This window comes from Porites lutea, chromosome 1 (genome assembly GCF_958299795.1).
Source record: "Porites lutea chromosome 1, jaPorLute2.1, whole genome shotgun sequence".
NCBI lineage: Eukaryota > Metazoa > Cnidaria > Anthozoa > Scleractinia > Poritidae > Porites > Porites lutea.
Genome location: NC_133201.1, coordinates 53,448,144 through 53,461,149, shown reverse-complemented (window position 1 = coordinate 53,461,149; position 13,006 = coordinate 53,448,144). Strand labels below are relative to the sequence as shown.

General features: G+C 39.0%; 2 protein-coding genes across 2 annotated transcripts in view; both read right to left on the bottom strand.

Annotated features, from left to right (window-relative positions):
- Window positions 1–11,702, bottom strand: part of LOC140945557 (uncharacterized) — a 15,285-nt gene extending 3,583 nt beyond the window's left edge. Inside the window, exon 1 of the mRNA XM_073394920.1 lies at window positions 11,408–11,702. Coding sequence (XP_073251021.1) covers window positions 11,408–11,702 — 295 coding nt within the window. The remainder of the gene's footprint in view (window positions 1–11,407) is intronic.
- Window positions 1–13,006, bottom strand: part of LOC140921542 (uncharacterized) — a 471,050-nt gene that overhangs the window by 381,900 nt on the left and 76,144 nt on the right. The gene's annotated exons all lie outside the window — the stretch shown is intronic.

Below are 13,006 nucleotides of genomic sequence, written 5' to 3'. Positions count from 1 at the left end.
ATATTCTTCCTCCACTGACTTTTATAACGCCTCTTCCTCCGTGTTTCCCAGGGAGGTACACCAGTTCTGTTGATCCTAAGGGGTGCTTTCCTCCGCTCTGGGTGATCGCCTTTCCTACTCCTCTGTCCGAGTTGACATTGCAGGACGGGCAGTGTGAACCTGTTAGATGCCAGCACTTTATTATAGTCAGAAAAAGGGATGGTCCAGATAACCTAACTGACATTCTCTGTAGGAAAACTTTCGCTGCACCTTTTAGCACAAGCTGATCTTCTTGTTTGAAATTTTCCATTACCGCTAGGAATTTGTAAAAGAATCCCTGCTTCAAACTCTGTGTCAATTCAAAGTCACCGATCTTTACTTCCTCTGAATTCTCAGAGAGACATCCTCTTTACATGGACCACTGCACACTTCTTATCATTCCATTGCAGACCTACATCCATCATAGCCTTAGTCTCTCATAGATCTCATTACCCTCTGCAGTTACCTTCGGGTGCTACTTAAATCTTAAGATCCTCTATAAACAGTAGATGTGTGACTTGCATGTTGATGGGGTTAGAAAGCTTGTAGCCTTCTGTTGCTTTAAATTTCCAAGAGACAGGATTAATGCTTAGCGTGAATAAGCGTGGGCATAAGACAACTCCCTGAGGGAGACCTCTCTTGAATCTTATTTGGTCATGTGTGTCCACTCCTTGCTTTTTTTCTTTCTATTATCTGTGTATTCCATCGCGAACTCAGTCGGTATAGCACTTTTCCTATCCATTCCGGGAACCTGTGATGCGTTGACATCTTTCTCAGTCACTGATGATTAACAGAATCGTTCGTCTTGCTCACATCGATGCAGCCCATACGCCTCTTTGGCTGTCCTGACAGACCATACGATCTAGTCTCTATCGTTCCACTACACCCTTCTTTAGCCTCTCTCTGATCCTCCTACATGAGATCGTTCTCATCTAAATGTCTGTTCGCTGGGCCGAGTAAGCAGGCGGTAAACCAATTGTAGAGGGTTTTCAGGCACGCGATTGGTCGTTGATTGTCGCTAGTAAACTCTTTTTAGCTGGTAAACTTTCATCCACCAATAATTGGCAGTTCGATCTGGGTCGGTAGGGCGCCAGTTCTTTTTTTAAGTGATCACTTTCACGGCTTGGAAGTGGTCCAGCTCAAACTATTCCCCTCTGCTGGCATGTCATTAAAACAATCAGGAAGAAGGCCGTTTCTGTAATATACCTAACTTTTCCTATTCGAAGTTTGATAATATCTTCAAAGTTTAGAAGAGTACGTAAGCTCATAAAAAAAAAAAAAAGCATTGGTATGTGCATCATCCTCTCATGTAAGCCGTTAATAAAGAGTATGCAAACGTTAGATATTTGATTGATAATCTGAGCCGCAGACGTTCGTTAACTATAATAGAAAGTACTTAAGGAAGCCTTATTAAGGCATAAACTTCATTTGTAACGCCTACTTATTTTGAAACTTTTTTTTCAGTGCTACGTTCTGTATTTAAGATTTGCAAGATAAGTGTTCAGTTCACAAAGTATAACTCTCAAGAACAAGCTCATTTCAATATCATTAAGTGAAAATGTAACTCAATTTTTTGGCCTGTTTTGTTTTGTTTTGAATAAATATAACAGAAAGCTTACTAGAAATTTAATAGAATACTTAATAGCCTGAAACCAGATTAGTAATTTCTTTAATCTGGAATTCGCAATTTCCATCAGTTGATTTGGGTCTTGACGAGAATAAAATATGTTAGTATTATCGGCGAATAGCATGAAATCCAAGGCCTTTTACACATTGCACAAATTACTGTATAACAAAAACAATACTAGACCTAAAATCGGCCCTTGAGGCACTCTACATTTAATGTATTTGGAGAAGGAATTATATCCATTACATAGTTCTGAACAAACTGAGTTCTACAATACAGACAACTCTTCAAGCACAGTAATGTAACAACGAGAACCCTAGAAAACTTTAGATTAGCAAGTATGATACCAAGTAGGATATGATGTTAGTTGGCAACAACAATTAGCGGATGAATTACATAAACCCATAAAGCGCAACTTTACTCGGCGGCGCGTTATTGATGATTGACAGTGTCGAAGGCCTTGGATAAGTCAATAACTAGACCCAAAGTAACTTCTCCTTGATCAGTGGCATCTAAAGGTTAAGAGGATGCGAATTGAATTAGCGCATTGGCAGTATAGTGATTTTTCTTAAAGCCATATTGATTATTAGAATATTCAAGAAATCTCGGCCAATAACATTCTCCTCGATCTGCATAATTCTTCACATCGTACGAAAGCCAAATCAGTTATTGTTAAATATTTTACATTCAAATGGAACATGCGCAAGGTAACTGCAACAGTGCTGGGGTCACTTTATAATATCTGTCTGGTCAATTAAACGATGCACAAGATGTTAACCTTGTCCATGGATTTCAAAGCTTTACCAACACTTAAGTACGTCTATCCCGCTTTGACGAATTTGGTGCGTAGTTTTTGTTCATAAACGTTAACAGGTTTTCTTTCTGAGTATATGTGTTAGTTTTGACCGACCGTATTTTTAATCGAATTTACTTTTAGATTTTACTTTATTCGATTTTAAACTCAATGTACTGAGCGCACATTTTACAATTGCAGCATGATAAAAATGATTAATGTCTTTTTATTGGCGAAGCTAAGAGTACATAGTTTCACCAACGCAACCATCGGAATAATGTTAGAATTGGAACTGAGACTTCAAGCGAATGGAAAGAAATGTTTAGAGGATGCACCAAGGCTCAAATTTTGAATGTTTTCGAGGACGACTCGGTCTACAATACTGACAAAAGCAGCATCAAGATGTATGCATATGACCATCAAATGTATGTTGCAAGTGAAAAGATGAAAGAGGTGAAAAGGACCCTAACGAACTCAATCGCGAACTCAATTTGTTGAAATGTAATCCTTATACAAATTCCCAGTCGATTAGTTTAAGGCAGGGGTTGACATAAAACAAAATTTACTCCGGATATGTTCTTCAGTGAATTCTTCTGGAAGTTCTCATATTTGTCTCACCTCACCAGCTGCCTCTTTCAGGTGATTTTAATTTCCATGTCGACGATACAAGCAACTTGAATGCTATGAAATTTCTCGACTTGATCACGTCCGCTGATCTCAGACAGCGTGTAAATGGAGCTGCTCATGCACCATCTTCGTCATACTCTAGATCTTCTTATCACTCGTTTAGATGACAAGTTAATTTCCCAAGTCAGAACTTTACCAGAGTTACTCTCGGATCATAATGTTGTTGCCTGCGACATAAATCTGCCTCGTCCTCCAGCATCCCGTCGGTCTGTTAGCTATCGCAAGACTCGTGGTCTTTTCGAAGTTATATAAAAAAAAAATCTTTGCCGGACAATACTGGTAACAACATTACTGATGTTGACGAGCATGAAAATATATACACGTCGTTTGTTTGACAAGTATACCCCAATATTAACCAGGACAATTACAGTATGACCACATACTTCTTTAATTTGTTCACGGACGACCTGAGAGAACTGAAGCGGGAAAAAAGGCGCTGTGAGAGAAAATACCTGTCCACTCGCCTTACAGTCGATATATAAGCATATCTATCAAGAGATTTGTCGTAAATACAACCGTTCCTTAAAAGCTACTAAAGCTAGCTATTACAAGAAAAAAGTTTTTCAAGTTTGTTGACGAATTGTTCAACATTAAATGTGTTCCAACTTTACCAAAACATGATTCCCTCGAGACTCTTGCCCGAAAGTTTTGCTGAGTTTTTCGAATTTAAAATTATCAACTTGAGGCGCGGTCTCTCTGTGCAACCTGTTCCAAGATTTAACGTTGATTTAACAGCCGAGTCCTGCCGGAGCTCTTTAGTAGATTTTGAGCGTATTTCCGATAACGACTTAAAAATTATCATCCTTTCTGCAAAACCTAAATCCTGCTCTCTTGATCCACTTCCGACTTGGCTTCTAAAGAACTGTACTGATGTTCTTCTACCGACCATAACCAAAATTATGAATTTCTCTCTTGAGAAAGCCTTTTTTCCTTCTGATTTCAAGAAGTCGATTGTCCCTCCTCATATCAAGAAAGAAACTCTTGACTCCGACGAGCTTAGTAACTACAGCCCTACGTCCAATCTTTCGCTCCTGTCAAAGACACCTGAAAGGATTGTCGCCTCTCAAATTGAGGAATATCTCCATGACAACGGTGTCATAGCCGAGCCCCATAGCTAAGGAAATGTGGTAATCTACCCATCCGAGAAAATTTGGTAATCACGTGACCGTACACCGAGCGAGCGAGGGAGTGATTGAGCGACCGTCCGTCCGCACCACAGGCATACCAATGTAAACTAACTCAATCAACAGGTATGGCAACCCAAATGCGACTCAAGATTTTATTTAGAAGAAAAAACAACAACAAAGTCGTGTCTTTTTCGGGGTTATTTTTTTATGTTAACATTAACGTGGACAACAGAGAAAGAGCTAGAGCGAGTTATTTAAAACAAAGGAGACGAATTTCGTAGGAAGAAAAACATGGAAATTCAAAGCGGCGGTGAGAAAATGAGAAATGCTAGCGACCAGCAAGGTGAAAATGAGCGGCAATGGAAAATAAAAGCAAACATGAACACAGGAAACAAAATATTGGGTGAGCACATACGACAATTCCTTTGTTTTCCTTTGATACGCTTTGTATCCAAGATATAATGTCCTGGAATGTCTCTAACATGCTTAAATGTAACCCAAAGAAGATTGAAATCATTCGCTCTCCTCGCTTATTTCACCGGCCGAACCACTTCCTTCTTTCAAGGTTGGAGATTGTTCATGAATTTCTCTGAGTAATGAAGCCAAAGACCTTGTTGTCACACTTGCCCGCCATCTCACTTTTAAAACTCACATCAACAACATTTGTCGCTCCACCTCACGTTCCACTCATGATATCGGAAAAAAATGGGAACCTTCTTTTTAGACAACCTCGTTCCCAGGGTTCTCTCCTACCCGCCCCCTCTCGCTCCGTGGGGCGGGTAGGAGAGAACCCTGGGAACGAGGTTGCTTTTTAGATCTTACTACAGAACGTCTTATTCACCCATTTGTCTCTGGATTACTGCAACAGTATTCTTCACGGTCTACCCTCCTACGAGGGAGAGAAACTACAACGGTTGCAAAATACAGCCGCAAAGCTAACTGTTAGAGCAAAAATGTCGGCTCACATCACTTCAATCTTCAATCCGGTTTGACTGGCTCCCATAAAAGAAAGAATTATTTTTAAGAGTCTGCTGGTCACGTACAAAATCCTCCATGGCTTTGCTCCAACCTAATTAAATGAGCTGCTATTTAACTACACGCTTCACCCTTTACTACGGTCAAGTAGCTTAAACCTGCAGTGTCTATTCCAAAGACCAGGGACGGTTACCTATGGCGACAGATCCTTCTCAGTCATTGCACCAAAGCTCTGTAATGACCTACCCATTAGAATCAAACAGTGCTCCACAGCCGGACTCTTTTAAATCGAGTTAAAAACTTCTCATTGTTAGATTCAGCTGTAGATTAGGTAAATAATTTATTGTAAAAAGCATTGAGACTTCCATGCGTTGTAAAATGCGTTTTTAAGCACCTTGTTATTATTATTATTAATTATTTTTATTATCACATAAACGAACTTATGAAGATCAAAGTCCTCGACAAATATGTACAAAGTGGTTCAGCAATGAAGCTATTGGGTGTCAATTTTGATGAGCATCTGAAGATTACTAGCCACTTAGCTGAACTATCTAAAAGACTATCTAGGAAAATAGAGGTCCTGATGAGACTGAAATATTTAATACCAACATTATTATCAAAGCTTAGAATTTACAAATCTTTTATTTTGCGACAATTAACTTATTGTCGGACGGTCTGGCGCTTTTGGAAAAATCTGATTGGAGAAAAATGATTGAAAGACTCCAAGAGAGAGCGCTACAAGATCACGAGGAGCTTAGAAGGGATAATTTAAAATCTATACCCAACTCCCGGACATTTTTTGTTGTTGCACCTTGAAGCCAGAGCCTCGCAAATCATACTTGTCGCATTTCCGTATCGTAAAAAAAGGTTGTAGATATTCGGGGGCATCAATGTTTAGGCACCTAAAAACAAGACTAATGATAGGAAAATTCTGCGGTTTCCAAGAATTGAATACCAGCTGCTTTTAATGCATCATCATAAGAGCACGATTTGGGCAAATTAAATAACGTACTGATTACATAGAAATTTGCGTATTCCATTCGCTTTGACTCATCCTTTCTAATTCCTGAGAGTAAAGACGCGCATTACTCGAAATGCCTTGTAAAGCCTTTTCATAGTTTCGAATGGGAGAAAGGGAGGTGATCTTCTCAGTGCTGCTGTCATACTATATATAACCCTTTTTCAACTGGAGAGAAATATGTTTCTTAAAACAAGCTTTTTGTCCAGAGTTACTCCTTAAATTTTCAAGTGTTCAGAAACAGATGCAGACGCATTATCGATGCGCAGGGCGAATTGATAATTTGAATGACCAAGAGCGAGAGCCTGTGTCTTGTCTGGGTTTATTGTAAGATAATTTAGATTAAACCAGTCCGATAAGGAGCTGTCATCATTGGTGACAAATTCTAGGACGGCTGCCGAGGTATCAGCAGTATACATAGTTATATAATCCGCATATAATCTTAGCGAGGTGTTCGGGCAAAGTCATTTAAGACGCTTTAAAAGATAAAAAAAGGGGAAAGAATAGAGCCTTGGGGAACACCAGCACTGATAGCTCTCCACTATGAAAATGATCCTTCTATCTTGAATCTTTGTTGTCGACCCTTAATGTAGGCGGGTAACGAGTGCAGAGCACTATCTGCCATGCAGCCCATACGCCTTAAGCTTGGCCAAAATCAAATCTTGTCAGACAGAGTCAAACGCTTCGCTTAAGTCGACCGTTTACGACGGCAACATTAATTTCTTTGGTCAAGATTAATGCACCAATCTTCAGTCATATTTAAAAGTACAAATCGAACAGCATGCGTGTCCTTTATTGAGGGATCCATGCAGGTTTAATGAAAAGTGTGGTCGAATTTAGCCACATAATTAGACATAAATGACTTTCTCGTACAATTTAGCCATGCTTGCAACCACAGAAGCAGGACTGTAGTTTTTCTTGTCTGTTGCATAATTTTTTTTTGAAGATAGGCGAGACATTGCTTCCTTTCAATTCCAATGTCCAGTCGCAGTTCTCAATAAATTTATTAATCAACTTGACCACTTCTTCTGCTATTGCCAGAGCGGACAGCGATATGATTCGAGGAGAAATACCGTCAACGCCCACTGATTTTCTTGGGTCCATATCTTTCAAGTTTTTCTGTATAAAAGCCTAAAAGCTGACTGGTTGGAAGGAGGAGGAGGAGGAGGTTCCTCCTCGTGAAACGTCCCTCAGCGGCGATGAGCGAGGAGAAACGTCTGCCGTTCGCAGGCTATCCACATTCTTGCGCTTTTCACACATTTTACTTTACACCAATTTTTTCTTATGTGTATTCAGTTACCACGCGAAATATTTTTCTTATCCCTGATGACGCTGTTGCTCGGAATTTAATTATTATTCTTAATTTTAGCAGTCAAAGGCCTCATTTGAACTACATTTTTCTTTCTAACGTTTATAGTTATGATACAATGGAATTGTCCATGAAACATAAGTACTAACTTGCTTATATTTACCAACAAAGCTACAAGCCATGTTGTTATTGTTTAATAGAAGTGAAAGCCTAGAATGTGCCAAAGTTGTTGTTTTGAAGTTGAGGTGCCATCCTTTTCTATAGCGAAATCCATTTTAAACCTCTAAAATTATGAACCAAAAAAAAAAAAAAAAACACGCGAAGATCTGAATAGGCACATTCCACAAAAGATAAACGAGTTCACCTCGTTGGTACTTGCCGGAAGGTACCTCTAGTTTAGGTAGTTAGGTGTTGACAATTAGTTGACAGTGCATGAAAGCTAGGCATTTTGACTCGTTTATAAATTTTTTATATTAATTGTTATTTATTGGTAATGTAAGCCTGTATCACGGTAACGCTGTACTGCACTTATTGATCTCAAGACGACAGCCATGGATAGTAAAATGAAAACTAGTAGAATGGAAACTAGCGGACGTGATTGGTTAAAATTAAGAATAATTTACAATTACTGAATTTGGCCTTCGTCTAACCTTCATAGATTCCCATTCCCCGTAAAGACTGTGGTGTCATATGTCGGTTCTTTATATATTGGAATTCATATCAATGCTGTCAGTTATAAAATGTGCTTGAAGAAATGCTTTTCCCTTACTTCGCTTTTCCTTCGTCTTGACCATGATTAGGGATGTACATGTAGGCTGACGTTGGCCAATGTATGCTTTCATGAGATGCATGCCTTGCCTAGTCCCTAAATTACCTGCAAAGGTTTTCGCTCCTTTCATTGTGCTACTATCTGTATAAAAATGGGTTGCCAGGCTTGCAAAACTGAGCAGTTATAATCACATTATTTTAAAAATAGAATAGTGCAACCCTCGTCAAACAGTTTTCACCGACAGGCAGGTCAAAAGAGGAACTACACGATAGGTAGCAAAGCCTAGAGACAAAATTGTCATATTCAGTAACTGATGGTAACTGAATTTCTGCACGTGAGTGAAGTTTACAAATAGTAGACTGTTTGTTGATGATCTTGCTAGTGGAGGTTAATGTTTTTTCCCCCAGTAACTAGATTTTTTTTCGCGCTGGTTATTATTTTGTTTCTTTTTAGGTGAATAAGGTCTACAGGCTAAGACGGCTTGTGTTGAAGCTATCAAAATTGCAGATACACACTAGTGTGATTTTGATGAAGCCCAAAACATATATATATTTTAAAATAACAATGCTGATTTTGAAGTCCTCTAGAAAAATGAATTTTCTCAATAGAGAAAATGTTAAGGTGCATTGAATGTACATCATTTGATGAATTTCAAAGCTATAAATAATGCTATAAACTTTACTGGCTCATATGTTGCAGATTTAGTCATTCTTTTCTTTTCGTTATATTATAAAGAAAAGAAAAGAATGACTAAAGTACATCAAGGGCGAATTAAATTCGCCCTTGATGTAACTTTGTAAAAGTTCCTGCAAGGCATAGAGAGCTAATTAACTGATAATTATAAATGATGTCACCTGCAATTCCGAATATACTTTATTTTCAAAATGTGAGCTGTTTAGCTAACTGCGGTGTCGGTCATCAGTGGCTACACTTTTTGCAAGGACTTTTTGTTTCTCTTGCTTTTGGTATGCGAGATAAAAGCCTTCGTTCAGCCTAAAAAATGATTTTAGATTTTTAGAAAATGCAAGTAGTAGTATTCATCTTCCCCATTTTAGCCTCCCCCCCCCCCCCCCCCCTCCTTTCAAACCATACACTTTGGCATTGGTAGAGAGTGTTGATGAAGATAAATTCTTCTAAGGTCATTATATCCTTTATTGTCACAGTGGAGCCCATCTTCAATTACCCTTCCTACTTTCTGTCGCCCCTTCCTGGAATAAAATAGAAATTGCGTATTGCAGCTTTTTTTCCTACAGCCATGTTCCAGACAATCTCATAATCCAGTCATTTAGGATCTCGACTGTAGCTACTCAGGGTTGCCTTATTTAAGCACTCACAAAATTAGCATGGACATGCTCGTGAGCCCAGACTATAAGATAATCTTCTTTCAGACTAGCCTAGCACTGTAGCTGAATCTTATTACTCCCAAAAACTGTACGGAGTGACTTTAAAGATGTTCTTATAGAGGGGAGGAGTGATGAGCACAATCTGTATTCATGAGCAAAATCAGCACCTGCACAACAAACATCAAAAGGGAGCCCTTCATGTCCAAATATAACGATACGTCGGGCAAAACCATAAAGGCTATCTTTGAAGACTACGCGGGAGAGCTTTTTTTGCGAAAAGTACAAGGAATTGGTAGCCAAGCTGAAAGAACCAAAAAATTTCCCATATGGCTATTGCCCTGGGCCATTCCTACCGAATTAAAGGTTTCAACAATTTCTCAACGACGATATTATTATCATTATTTTTTTTTTATTTCAACGATGATATTATGCAATTGCTGGAGGCCACTCCAGATAACTCGATATCCTCAGATTTACCTATTTCGCTACCCGCCAACAACAATCCAGAACAACGCGAAAAACTAGCAGTGCTTGTTTCCAAGGGAAAATTCAAAGAGGCGACCGGGTCCCAACTCAATAACAGGAGAAACCCCTTTAAGACGAAGATGTGGCGAAATATTATGAATTGTATGAGGCCTACGACTTGGCGCAAGACCACCAAAACATTGATTACAATTAGCTTTTTGATGCTGGGTAGAAAAGCCATTGGTATGTTCGTCAAAGTGGATGGCGTGGAAGCTTTGCAAAAGGACATGCGAGAAGAATTCATAATTAACTCGGTGTTGTCATGGAAACTTTGCAATCGGACATACAATAAGCAACTTGATTTTTTCATAATCAACTCGGCGTTTCCGTCTCTGGCTGTTATTACAGCATTGCGCAGCGGCCGCCTGCTCGTGGTTGCCAACACCGCTCTGACTTTACAACCAAACACATTGTTTTTTTTTTAAAAACAAAAAACAAAAAAACAAAAAAAACTTAAAAAGCAACCTGCGAAAAAACCTGGACAATAACTTTATGAAGAACCTGGACAATTTCTTGCCTAAGAAATTCACAACAATGGAAGAGAAAGATGATGCAACTCGACCCCGAAGTTCCACCCGCTAAGTTTGAAGTTCCAGCCGCACCCATTTAAGTTAGCTCAAAAGTCAAAACTAAGATGGCTTGCAAAAAATCCTGGCCGAGTTGCGGCTGGTAAAATATTAAAAGAATATAACGGCTTATACACAACGGTGAAAATCATCAGTGACAAGCTGATTCATCTCTGTGTAATACAACTTTCTTCACGTTGTATACTACTACTTCGCCTTATTTGCGCTTTTTTAAAAGAAAATCAGAGAGAAAGTCGTCTTAGTAAAGATTTAGCCCTAACCCACTCCAACACCGATATCCATCATTTTCCCATTACATTTGTTTTAAATTCATGTTGTTATTTAATATGATGTTAATTTTCTTAATAGTATCATTGTTTGACTTTCTTACATGAAACAAAGTTACCATTACGAATGCGAATACGATTCCCTGATGAAGTTACCCTTCAGAATTAGTGTTAAACATACAAACCCGAATTCCTAAACATTGTTCTGTTAAAATGGAGAGAGTATTGAGTATTGTCGGAGAGGGGCCGGTCGAGGGTCCGTACGCCAAAACTCTCTGTAGCTTAGTATGCGCAACGACGGTGTGATACGAAAACGTCGCTGGCTTTGTATGGTGTTTAAACTGTTACAATTACATCACTTACCAACCCATGAGAGGTTAGTGTACCCTCCAAATATGTATTTCCCTCCGACTCTTATGATTGTTACAGTTGGCCCTTTGTTGTCACATCCGCTGTGAAAAGTACTTGCAGCCCAGCCATCCACGGACGCACGCCAACAGCGCTTCCATTTTGAAGATTCGCTTTGGGCGACTGGTTTGAGCCATGTACTTAAATTGGCTAAGTGATACACATTATCTCCTACGATAACGGAGTCAGTCAGTCCCTCTGGAAAAATTGATATAAGGGAAGAGAAAAGAAAAGGTAACTCAGGTAACATCTTTTTTCGAAATTGATATCACTTACAGTGAAACCGGTATTAAGCGGACACCGCATTAAGCGGATGTCCTCTATTAAGCGGACAGTAGCCGAGTCCCCAAATTTATTTCCCTTTAAGCCGACGCGGGCACCTGAAGAGTACCTGAAATGGTCATTTTTATTGTTTCCAACCTGTATTAAACCGACACTTGTAATTAAATTCCCCCACCCAACATGCCAGACACCGGAAATGCGAAAGAATGAATTAGGCTTTCGTGTAATGTAAAGAATCATGCAGATCTCGGAGGATGTTATGCACCTCAACTGCAAAATTCGTCATCCCACTCAGCCTCATTCAATAATTGCTAAAGGTACTTTTAAGTAACTACTTCTTAAGGACGGTGCCCACTAATGGGAAGTATTTTTTCCCGGATAATGACTATGTGAGACAAGTAGATCATATCAGGGGCTATTGAAATCCTAAAAGAAAACTGGGGGTAACTAAGCATTTTTCAGAGATAACTGCGCTTCAATATGGAGAAAAACGCTGAATAGGCGTTTTTTAGAAAAATGATAAAGTTATTTTTCCCAAAATTTCAGAGTGTACACGCGAACTGGCACAAATGCAATGATAATTGTAACAAGGTTTAAAAATAGGCAACAAATGATAACATAACAACTGCTCTTTATACGTCTTTTTTTGAAATATCAGCACAACTGGGAAGTTATCAGCAGTTACCCCTCTCCACGCATTTGCCTCAAAAATAGTGTAAACGACATTTTCCCCGAACAAAAAATTGATCGTTTGCTGAGTAGGCTTATTACTTTCATTTGGTAAGATAAAAAGTAGGGGTTACCACGCGTTTTTAGAAGTTAAATTGGTTGGTTTCGACCTTAAATTAATCCCTTTAGGCGATTGAAAGGTAAGCTTGCAGTTTCTGGATTAAGCGGAGGACTTAGAGCTATTTTTCTTCTGATTTACTGATCCTTGTCTATGGAGGAATTTTTAATACCCAAGCTCTAAGCGTAACATCTTGAAGCGATAACTTTTGATGTTTTAGAATTGACTTTTGTTTGACTATAAAATGTTCGGTCAGATCGATCATACGTAGAAATAGCAACATGCGCATACTTCTTCGGTTTTCAAAAAACTGACAAGGCAAATAGAAATTATTTTTCATATGCTGAAAAACTTACAGGAGACAAAACCAATCCGCGTGTCCTGCGTGTTGCACATTTCTTTCGCGTCGCGCGCGACTACTTTGGCATGCGCAGAAAATTTGCGCAGTAACAATAGTGGACACCGTCCTTAAAAGAAGTAATTAT